Raw genomic sequence first — 12,028 nt, forward strand, 5'->3', positions numbered from 1 at the left:
AGGGAACGGACACTGATAAAAGTGGTGTAGCTTGTGAATTTACTGTTGTTCAACAAACTCTGAAATTTTGGAAAAACACTAATGCGTTTGGTTTATGGTAATGTCAGCACACTTAAACAATCACAGTTCAAGTTTCCCTGTGTTGGCAAAAATTTCTGCACCCTAATTCTTTTCTTGGTATTTGCTTTGGCTAGTCCTGTTCTCTACATTTGTCCTTCATTCTCTCCCTTTTGGGAGACTTTGGTTTGTCCCCAACCCCATCTCTTTTGTAAGTCTAAAGACAGCTATTTGTCTTTGAGTTTGTTTGGCTTGTGAGGGTGGAATTTTTTTTTTTTTTTTTTTTTTTTTTTTTTTTACTTGTGAGGGTGGAATGTTAACTGTTGGCTTCTTACTTGCAATATAAAAACACAGAAATCTATATTTTTGAATGGGAAATACTGTGTTCTTTACATGCTTCATAATGTTTTAATGTTTTGAATATTTTAATATGACATTTCCAGAAGTCAAATTCTTCCTCCTCAGAATTTGATTGTTTGCTTAGTGCATTCTTTTTATTTACTGTAGCCTGTTTGTGTAGTGACGATGTTATGTTAATTTTTTTGTAACGTCTGTATTCTTTTTCATTTGTGTTCTCTCATCAAACCCTTGTTCTTTTAGCTTCTGTACAATTATATGACACATAATGAAGATTTCTTTGCATCCCAGAAGTAAAAAGTAAGAAAGTAAACAAAAGGAAAGGGAAGTGGGGAGAGAGAATTTTTTAAAAAACAAAAGAAACCACCAAACAATTTCTCTGTTTTGCAGATGGGGCACAGAGCCATTTTCTAGGTAGCTTACAAATCTTAGCCTTCAATTCCTCTTTGCCATTTGAAATGTAAAGGTTTTAGATCTTTAAAAGCATAAGTCTTTTTCAGGGTGTTGGGTGTGGTTTTCCAAATTCTCCAGTGAACACCACAACTTTTAAATATCATAATTCCCAAGAAGGCTCTCTTTCCAGTTTTTTCTTTCTTGCTTTTCTAACGCTTTGATTGCTATAAACTTTTGGTTATCCAAAGTCAGTTTTTGCTTTATTTTTATAAGTTTTTATGGCTGGATGGGCCCATGGAGTTGACTATATTATTGTGGTGTTTTCTGATTATAACCTGGAAATACATTTTTTATTATTTATGATTTTTTCATTTTCAGTTGGTTGTTAAATTTGAAATGAGTTGTTTATAAATGGCATGTGATGGGGTCATATGTTTTCATTCTCTTTTCTCTCTCTTTCTTTTGGTACTAGAGATTGAACCTTGGGGTGCTTAACCACTGAGCCATATCCCAGTCCTTTTTAATATTGTATTTAGAGACAGAGTCCCATTGAGTTTCTTAAGGCCTTGTTAAGTTGCAGAGGCTGGTTTTGAGCTCTTAATCCTTCTGCTTCAGCCTCCAGAGCCACTGGGATTACAGGTGTGCTCCACTATGTCTGGCTTTATTCTCTTTTCATTTTACATTTGAGGTATTTATTGAATGGACATTGGGTTTGTGTTGAGTTTTTAAAATTTTTTTAACTTTTTAAAAACTGTCATCACTTTGTGTTCTTGCCTGCCTTTTGGATACTTTAGCATTAAAAAGTTGTATATTAACATATTAATATAAATTCAGATATTCACATCTTTGCGATTTCCTTTGTTATTCTTCGATGGCCTTGGGACCCTTATCTGAAAATCTTTCAAAAGTTTTATTACTAATTAAATTTTTATGTACACATAAATTTTACTTCGAAATTCAAGACTTTCTCTTTCACCTTGACTGCCAATTTTAGGGTATGTGAGTGTGTATGTAGTTGGGATGTGTTTATTACCATGTAAGTGGAAGTCATTATGAATGTTAAAGATGTGTCTTTGTTTAGATTATGGCATAGTTGGGTGCTTTGTGAGACAGACATAAAAACAATATTATGTACCTCTCTACTTCTTTACTTGTAACTGAGCACTTGAAAATTCAAATTCTACTACTTTTTGTTCTCATCCAAAGGGTAGTGACATTTGCTTTATTGCTCAATGTATTAATTAACCCTGCCTTTGAAAGTGTTTCTAGAGTAATTAATGCATTTTCACATTGTGTAATCTAGAGATAAGAAAGTATGTGAAAGGATATACAGAGACTATAAGCAAATATTGTACCATTTTATGTAAAAGACATTTGAGCATCTCCCAGTTTTGGTATCTCTGGAAGTCCTGGATCCAGTTCCTTATGGATACCAAGGATCAACTGTATATTGCTGCAGTTTTCATTCTGCTTAATTGCTTAAAAAGTTAATAAAGTTATGGTTGGTTGTTTAAAATCAAGGGTATTTCTACTTAAAGGCTTTGTCGTTTCATTTTTTTTTCTAAATATTCCTCTTCTCCCCTACTCTTCAGAGGAAGTATCACTCTGCAAAAGAAGCCTATGAACAACTCTTAAAGACAGAAAACCTACCTGCACAAGTAAAAGCAACTGTATTGCAACAGTTAGGTACATAAGAATTATTTTTTATTACCCATTACATTCATTTAAAGATGTTGTTTTGCCATAGGATGGGGTTGTTAGCCTTCTGCTTAGAAATTCATTTTCACTTGAAATCTGTTTTAGAGATTAAATGTACCATGTATTGTGTTATGATTAAATTTAATATGAGTACCTTAATTCTTTTCTTTATAAATGTGTTATTTTTCTTTTTTGTCTATAATTATTATATTTATACCTATTATTAGTTAGGCAAACTTTGTCTCACCATCCAAATGTAATGAAGCTAGTTCTCTTAAATTCTCAATATTTTTCTTTACAATTAGACGAAGGGAGGATGGGGTTTGAGTACTTCTATATGCAGGGCTCTTAGGAAGTTAATTGAATTAAGACAATTTATTACAGTTTAATATGTACTGAGCTTGCTTTAATAATTTTGTTGATAATAGGATTGATAGAAACATCTCACCTATATATTAGAGAATATCTCATTCTGTATTTCCTTGAATAGAGTTCTTCATTTGTATAATGAAGATGAAGAAATAAAGTATTTGAAAATAATATAAAGTGTTAAAATTTTAAAGATAATGAGGATTTCTCCCAATAATTATTTTAGATAAGGCTTATTTGTCTTCTCTATGATACTTGGCATTTGGGTTATGGTTTGGTTGGTTGGTTTTACTTTCACTGTTTATATGTAGTAAGAGCAAATAATTTCTGTGTTTCAATGAGGTTTGGAATAAGAGGAATGCTATTGTATGTCATTTTTTTTTTAATACAATTTCAGTATCAGCAAAGCTTAGTTTTGCTTAGATAATACTTTTGACCGAGAAATTTTGAATACTTTAATTGAGCCACAGCTAAAACACGTATTTCTGTTTATCACATAGTGCCTCATAACCTAATATTTCAATTGTCTGTGTAGCTATAGTTTTAAATCTAGTTAGTAAGTTAACAGTTGTGGTACATAACTCTGTACCATTCTCATAACTTTTTGAACTTACTTTTCACTGAGCTCTTCCATACAGTCTTGGAGTTTGTTGTTGTTTTGTTTAGTTGTTCCATCAAATGCTGTCATATTTAAGATGTTCCTGTATGTAATCTATGTTAGTAAGATTCTGGGCCTTTTGTAAGGCTTCAAAAATGAATAAAGGATTTACCTTTGATTATATAATCTTGCATTTATTCTTTGGTAATAAAGATAGGATGCATAAATTATTCTTAATATTCTTTTTGGTGTATTATGACTTTCAAAGGAAAAATAAGTGTATCATCTTTAGCCATATCATTTCTGAATTTTTTTTCAAAATTAAATTTAGGAAAGTAGAATTTCTGGTTATAAACGCTTAGAAATCCAGTGCCTCAATGTCACTTAGTTATTTTCTCTGTATGATATAGATTATCTTGCACTTACATTCAGTGGTTTCCAATTTGGGGAAAACATAATCTCAAGCAATGGAATAAATTACTAAAATATTGTTTTAATTTGTTTGTACTCTATGTGGTATTCTTAATGCTAAAAAAAAAATAGTTGAATGATGGGTAAATACATGTGACTTTTTGTTGTTGTTGTTATAGGTTGGATGCATCATAATATGGATCTAGTAGGAGACAAAGCCACAAAGGAAAGTTATGCTATTCAGTATCTCCAAAAATCACTGGAGGCAGATCCTAATTCTGGCCAATCTTGGTATTTCCTTGGAAGGTGAGATTGAACTCTTTGACTGCTTAGAGTTGATATGCTTTGTAAAATGTTAGTTTATGTGAAATGGTCTGGTCAGAGACATTTTTTAGATATTTTAAATATCGTAAGATTTTTTATGTCTTTAATATAATGAAGATTTCTGGAAGGTGAAAATGGACAATCTAAATGTGTTTGCTCTTATTGAGATGTTCTTATTTTGATTAGATTTTGTTTTCACATTATTGTAATCTTAGTTGAATTGTTCTTAAGCAATCTTAAATAGCTTTTTATCAAATAGCAGTCACTAATAGTTTTTAGTTTGGTGTTTTAAGTTGTGCCTGTAATTTCTTATATTTTTTGATTTATTTATTTAGTAAAACAGAAAATGCATTTATATTATTTGTAAAAGCAGACTTTTACATATGAATTTTACATATTAGAACTGTTTTTCTACCTAGATTTCTTTTCAGTCAAGAATAAGATTTGGCACGGTGGCTCATGCCTGTAATCCCAGTTGATCGGGAGGCTGAAGCAGTAGAATCACAAATTCAAAGCCAGCCTCAGCAGCTGGGAGGTCCTAAACAACTGAGTGAGACCCTGTCTCTAAATAAATTACAAAATAGGGCTGGGGGTGTGATTCAGAGGTCCAGTGCCCCTAGGTTTAATTCTTGGTACCTCACCCCCCCAACAACAAAAAAGAATAAGATTTGTAGCATATTATATCATAGCATTGTGGGTGTGTCTAGTGCCAGAGATTTGTATTATTGTAGTTACTGTTATATAGGAAACATACTCTTGAAAGTATGAATTTTGTACAAATGCTGTACTTTTACCAGCTCTGTGTGAGGACAGCCATATTCACAGAGATCTTCTCCAGTAAATCAGGATTTAAAGCACTAGTGTACTTTTTACTTTTAACCTTTTTTGGATAAAAGTTTCCAAGTGAACAGAATGATACCTGGGCTCTCTCTCATTCAGTGAGGAGGTCATGGAACAGGGTAGAGGAGAGTGTGGCTGCGGAGTTGCTAATCAAGAACTCCAGAGACCAAAGAGGAAGCAGGTCTGATATTATTGCACAGTTATTCTATACACAGACACACACACACACACACACACACACTGAGGCAGTAGCTAAGCAGATACTTATGCAATTTCTGGCCAGCTGTCCTTGCAGCGACCAATCTAGGAATGGGCCGTGGAGCAGGTAAAGGGACTGCAGCACTTGGCCTCATGCGCAGGGCTGTGCCTATGGCGTAAGTGATTTGCTGCCTACATGCCTGGCATGGGGGGCTGGTTTGCCACTCAAACGCCCTTAATGTATGCCATGCAGTACTCCATGCGCTTGTCCCCACAGAACAATTTCTTGACTTTTTAGGTAGAAGATGGTAACCTATTTTAGGTTCAGTATTATTTTTTAGGTATTAATTAGCTTTAATTTTTTTTCTTTGTTTTTTTTTTTTTTTTTTTACTTTGTGTTCCTCCGAATCTGCTTTTTTGCTGGGGGAAAGAAAACAAGTTTGTGAAATTATATTTTAAAACTTATAAGTTCTACATGAAGAACTTAGGTGTTATTAAAAATATTGAAATTTGATGACAGTAATATTTCTGAGACATGTGTACATTATCTATGTGTTTAATACTGTGTTGAATATTGAGCTCACTTATTAGTTGGGATGTATATATAAAAGGGAAAAGAGTGGGTAATACATTTATACTATCACTACTTATTAATTCTGATAATGGCTTCCTAAGATGGTGTAATGTTAGATTTGGGTTAGAGTAGGGTGCTTCCTAGTTTACTCATTTTGAGGCAGACAGTAGATCTTACCTTGGTAGGTAGGAGTAGGGCCTTTGGAAAAGAACAAGAGGGGAGAGGGAGGGACATCATGCCAACCTAAAAAGAGACAGTGTGTCTGAAAGATATCCTGCGAGTTGCTGCTCCCTGCCAGTGTTAACCACAGTGCCTTCTTGTCGCGACCCCTTGCCCGCAAGGAAGACGCAACTCAGGAATCTTCTTTAAGCAGTTTATTCAGGCCCTTGATATTTCTTCTTCTCCCTCTCGGATGCCCCTCCCAGCCTTAATAAAGCATCTCAAGCCCCAATGCGAAGCTGCCGCGTGGAGCTTTCTCATAGGGTGGTGAAAAACCATGCGCCAACTCTCCCAAATAAGGAGTTGTTTGTCACAGACCACAGCGGAGCCAGCGCCATCTTGTAATGGCGACCATAGTCTGCAAAAACGGCAGAAGCGGCTCACCACACCTTCTTCTGACCTAGAATACTTGTTTCTGTTTCTCACATCTTCAACCACAGCAGCCTTTCCTTAGTTGTCCTTGCTCTTTCCCTAAGTCAACCATAAGCAGACTCCTACCCAAATGCTTCCTCTTGTCTACAGACACCTGAGACTAAAATGTTGGACCCAAAATCTTCTTAATTTTGTAAAGAGATTGAAATCATACATTCCTGATTGTCTTAGTAAGTTCAAATCCATGAGTTGATTGGTTCACAGCAGCATTCCCATTAGCATCATCTCTCTCTAATGTCCCTGCAGAACCAGTAGATAAGCCTTAACATCTTTATGCAAAGAACATCGAGTGCTAGTTCCTCAGTAGTTCCTCCAACTCTTTGAGGATCTCTTCTTTCTTTGCTTTAAGTAACACTTATTTCCCTATCCTTTGCTTGTCTGTGGATTTCATTACTTGAATTCAAGAGGCAAAGAATCCAACTTAGATCCACTGTGGGAAACTATTCCAGAGGAATAAAGTGTTTTCCGTAAAGTTTCATAGTAATTATTATCAGAAAAGGAGCACCAGCTTCCACCTGTGTTTTTATTGTTGTTTTAATTACTCAGACTACTTCAATGGAATTTAGACAAGTTATATATAGGAAAAACAGTTTGTCAGTGGACTCAGACATCTGTGATTGGGCTTGTCAGACTTAAGTGTTCATATACAGATGAATCCAATTATAGAAACTTTTGTTAGGCATGAAGAATAGAATTGGAGCAGCACATGCCTGTGATCCTAACTCTTGGGAGGCTAAAGCAGAAGGATCAAAAGTTCAAAGATATCCTCAGCAGCTTTGTGAGTCCCAAAGTAACTCAAAATAAAAGGGGCTGGTGATGTGGCTCAATGGTTAAGTTTCACTGGGTATAATTCCTGATACCCAGCCTCCAAAGGAAAAAGAAAAAAAAGGTATAGAATTGCAATGTGGGATGCATATGCACAGTCTAGGGTGGCCTTTTATATGTCTGGAGAAAAAAGAAAGTTTAGAATTTTTCTGGGAGAAAGAAATATACACAAGGAATTATGAAAGAAAGTTCATTGTCTGTCTCAGCATTTGAGGAAGCTGGCAAGTTCTGACTACCAAGTGGCAGAAGTTAACTTTGTAAAGGTCGTCTGAAGGTCAAAGTTGGCAGTTCTACCATGGCTTGCCAAGTAAAAACTGTTTTAAAGATAGGATAGTTTGTTTTATTCTGTGAGATGATTTCTGGAGCAGGGTTCTGTGATTTGCTTTCCTTTCTCATCTTGTTATTCAAGTATTGGGAAAGTCAGGTTTTTGTGTATTTATATTTATTATTCATATGTTTATTTTATATTATTATGTGTAAAAATAATAGTATTTTAATCAATGCAGAGCATCCTTGAAAGATGTGTCTAATACCCCCCAAACTCCATTTTAGTGGACTATAATTAGGAATGCCTCCATTTATATAAATGAATTTTCACAGGTATACTGCTTCTATTTTCACCTTTTAGAAATGGACTATGAAATGTTGCTTATTACTCTTGGCATTTGTGAAGAGTTGTCTGATGATCTGAAATTCAGTTCATTTTAAGAAAAAATATGTCTTACTCTCTCTTAACATTTACATTCTTTCTGGTTGTTTACATTGTTGCTTTCTTCTGAAATTGTCCCATTCTCCCAGCCCTTCCACACAGGTTGTAAGAACTCTCTCATATTGCCTTCTTTCATTTTTTTGCACTTTTAAATTTCCTAGAGCCCATAGATAAGCCATTTTTTAAGGCTTATTTCTATCCCTCTTTTGTATATGTCCTGTGTTCTTTAGTTTCATGTGAGTGAAATTTAAAGATCTCAATACTGCATCTAGTTCTTTGCATTATACATAATAATCAAAGACTGCACCTCACATCCTCATTGGCATGTTTTAAAACTTTTTTCATGATGTTTTTCTCAAACTAGTTTCTCGCTTTTTAAAAAAATGCTTTTAATTGTAGATGGACACAATATCTTTATTTAATTTTATTTATATATGGTGCTAAAAATCAAATGCAGATTCTCACACATACAAGGCAAGCATTCTACCACTGAGCTTCAACTCCCTTGCCACTAGTTACTTTGTTTTATAACAGTATTTTTGCCAATTTTTAGCTGAACTAGATTTATTATCCTCCTACTTGAATCATTCAGTTTTTTAAAACCAATTATTAGGTGTATTCTTTCCCCCACCTTTTTCTTATTTGTCCCTTCATTACTTTGCCTGTAACTCTAGGACAATGTATGTATTCACCTTCTGTAAGTCCAAATTTATGTCCTTTTTAGACTTTAAGTATCAGTCTTAAGGTCTAAAAAAAGACAAATTTGTGAGCAATTTCCTTTAAAGTTCTTTTCTTAAGCCACTTGCCTTCAAAGAAAAATCACAGAGTAGGTTAAAATTTTCTGTTTTTAGGCTAATTTTCTCTTTTTTTGCACATGTGAGATGCTTTCATGATGAAGTCCTTTAAACCAATATGAAATGTCTCCATGTATATTTTCCTTTTTAATTTATGTTTCCCAGGCATTTTACCTATGCAAGTTATAAAAATTTCAGTAAGTACAGCAGTCAACATAGGGTGCTTGTTTCATTAATGATATTAAAAGACTTTTGTTGTTTTATATCTTGATTGTCATCCTAAGTGAAACCATACAGATAGTTTCTTGAAGAATACTCATGTGTGTGGACAGCTATACATATACTTGCACACGCACATGCATATATGTACATATGATGAGACAGGTTGTGTGAGGGGAAAGATTGCTACATAATAAGAATATAGAGTTAAATAAAAAGTGTTGAAAGTGATACAGTAATTTTCCTTTCACAACAAATAACTCAAAATGACAGAATGATTGCTGTGTTATCAGTTGGGGAAGGAGAATTAAATTCAGTATAGAAATCATTACCAATAGATTGTGGATTTTTTTTTTTGTACTTTTAACCCTCTACTCTTTCGATGCAGGAAACCTGAATTTAAATTATGTAAGTTGAGTTCTGTTTTTAACTCTCAGTTTCAAAGCATTGAAGAAATTCACAGTGTAATAGTTTCAGTAGAGTTACTTCATTAATGTAACATGCACTAGTATTTACAAAACATTTCCTAGTATTTAGAAAACACCAAATTATAATATAATGGAGATTAAAATTATGTATGAATCTAGATATATGTTCTCCCTCTCTCTCTCCCTCCCTCCCTCTCTCTCTCTCTCCCTCCCCGCTCTCCCTCTCCCCCTCTCATACACACACACACACACACACACACACACACACATATATATACCTTGTTTACTCTCTTCTTCTCATTTAAATATACAGTCTCTCATTTTGGCAAATAAGTTATCTATTAATGGACTTTTGTTTAATCATGTGTGTATGTTCTCCTTTTAGGTGTTATTCAAGTATTGGGAAAGTCCAGGATGCATTTATATCCTATAGGCAATCTATTGATAAATCAGAAGCAAGTGCAGATACATGGTGTTCAATAGGGTAAGGCTATATGTTAAAAATAATTTTTGTATATTTATATTTTATTATTAATGTTTATTTTATATTATTATATGTAAAAATAAATAGTATTTTAATCAATGCAGAGCATCCTTGAAAGATGTGTCGAAATACCATAAAACTAATCAGTTTTTGAAAACTCATTCTGTTTGCAGTGTGCTCTATCAACAGCAAAACCAGCCTATGGATGCTTTGCAGGCCTATATTTGTGCTGTACAATTGGACCATGGGCATGCAGCAGCCTGGATGGACCTAGGCACTCTCTATGAATCCTGCAACCAGCCTCAGGATGCCATTAAATGCTACTTAAATGCGACTAGAAGCAAAACTTGTAGTAGTACTTCTTCACTTGCAGCAAGAATTAAGCTATTACAGGTAAAAATTTGAACTAATATATTTTGTTTTCTTTTTTTTAATATTTATTTTTTAGTTGTAGTTGGACATCATACCTTTATTTCACTTATTTATTTTTATGTGGTGCTGAGGATCAAACCCAGGGTCCCGCACATGAAAGGCAAGTGCTCTACCGCTGAGCCACAACCCCAGCCCTAAACCAACATATTTTAAAATACACACATCTCCCCTTATAAAAAGTGGCAGGAAAGTTTGTCTATTTGTGTTTTGATGCTAATTTGTTTCCATACTTACAATATTTTGTGAAATTACTTTTCTTGTCATTTGAAGTAAGATGTGGTATCTAAAATATATTCCTTTGCACATGTACTTTGTTGATGCATATTAATTTACATGCTCTACATTAATATGCGTGAACATTTTCAGTGTGCTATCTTCATTTTTAAGTTGTCATAGCATTTTAGAGAAAAGAACACATACACTGCTTTTCATGCTTGGTTGAAATTTCATAAGGAGTACCTGCAAGAACTCTGAAAATTAGAGCATAACTTTGTTCTAATATTCCCAAGTATATTCTAGTTGCCCTTTTTATATTTACCATCTATCTAAAATCCCAAATTCAGAAGGCTTGTGTTAAATTTGCTTTTTACATAATTTTTCCTAGGCTCAGTTGTGTAACCTTCCACAAGGTAGTCTACAGAATAAAACTAAATTACTTCCTAGTATTGAGGAGGCATGGAGCCTACCAATCCCCGCAGAGCTTACCTCCAGGCAGGGTGCCATGAACACAGCACAGCAGGTGAGAAGTTGGGTTGTCTTCTGTAGGTGCCCAGCTTTTAAGGGTTCTTTCCAATCTGTAGTAGTTAAACCTACTTTAATACATGTAGGATCTTTTAACGTAAAAAATCCCTTTAATTTGACAATAAAAAGTCCTTTTTAATTTCAAAGGGATTTTAGGTCAAAAATAAATCTTCCTCTGATATGGGAAGGATCTTGGTGTCAGTTAAAAATCTTTGTATGTTTTCAAAACTTGAAAGAAAAACTATATTAGTCTATTGAATACTTCATTTTGATTTTCAGTATTTTCAATCAGTGATGTCCAAGTAACTTTGAAAAGTACACAGCTGATAATGTTTTATAATTTGAAGGAATGAATTAAGAATGCTGACCTATTTTTGTTGTACTAATGTGAACCTTAGGCTTATAAAGTTCATTGTCCAAATACTGAACTTGTGTTAGACTTTAGTCAAACACTAATTTCACAGCAATCCTTGTCAGTACACATGATCACTTGTAGTCAAGTAGAAGGCCTGCCCACTCTTTCGAAGAAAAAAAGAATACCTAGTCCAACAAAGTATCGCACATATGTATGTGTTGTGTGTGTTCATGTATATATATCCCCCCCAAAAAAGTGGTCAAATTGTTTTACTTCATCCAGTACAACAACAAGTTCATTGGTATTTAACACCACAGAAATAACAGGTATGAGATATTCTTTTGACTTTTTTTTTCATTTTCAATATACGTATTTATATATACAGACACAGCACATACTTATGAGATATGGAAAAATCTCAATTAAAAATGAAGCTTCAACTCTTCTGAAATTTACTTATCATTTATTTTTAACCTGTGGACATCAGGGAATAAAGCAGTATTTCTATTCCATAATCTCTGCATCATATTGTATGTAGAAAGCAGGGATAATTTTGTGTTCATCAGTCATT

General features: G+C 34.0%; 1 protein-coding gene across 7 annotated transcripts in view; it reads left to right on the forward strand.

The window, feature by feature from the left end:
- Positions 1-12,028, forward strand: part of LOC124106573 (lysine-specific demethylase 6A) — a 193,703-nt gene that overhangs the window by 97,387 nt on the left and 84,288 nt on the right. For 4 of the 7 annotated variants that reach the window (XR_006856098.2, XR_009228615.1, XM_046464245.2 and 1 more), the window contains exons 9-13: positions 2,400-2,493; positions 4,063-4,189; positions 9,831-9,929; positions 10,103-10,322; positions 10,966-11,100. Coding sequence is in view for 5 of the 7 variants with exons in the window: in XM_046464245.2 (XP_046320201.1) it covers positions 2,400-2,493; positions 4,063-4,189; positions 9,831-9,929; positions 10,103-10,322; positions 10,966-11,100 (675 nt within the window). In the remaining 2 variants the exon portion in view is untranslated. Of the gene's footprint in view, positions 1-2,399; positions 2,494-4,062; positions 4,190-9,830; positions 9,930-10,102; positions 10,323-10,965; positions 11,101-11,500; positions 11,669-12,028 lie in introns of all 7 variants that reach the window. The other 3 variants (XM_058585527.1, XM_058585526.1, XM_046464247.2) reach the window with 3 other exon arrangements.

The sequence above is a fragment of the Marmota monax genome, unplaced genomic scaffold, assembly GCF_021218885.2.
Source record: "Marmota monax isolate L192 unplaced genomic scaffold, Marmota_monax_Labrador192_F-V1.1 WCK01_AAM20220418_F8-fsc00260, whole genome shotgun sequence".
In the NCBI taxonomy this organism is placed as follows: domain Eukaryota; kingdom Metazoa; phylum Chordata; class Mammalia; order Rodentia; family Sciuridae; genus Marmota; species Marmota monax.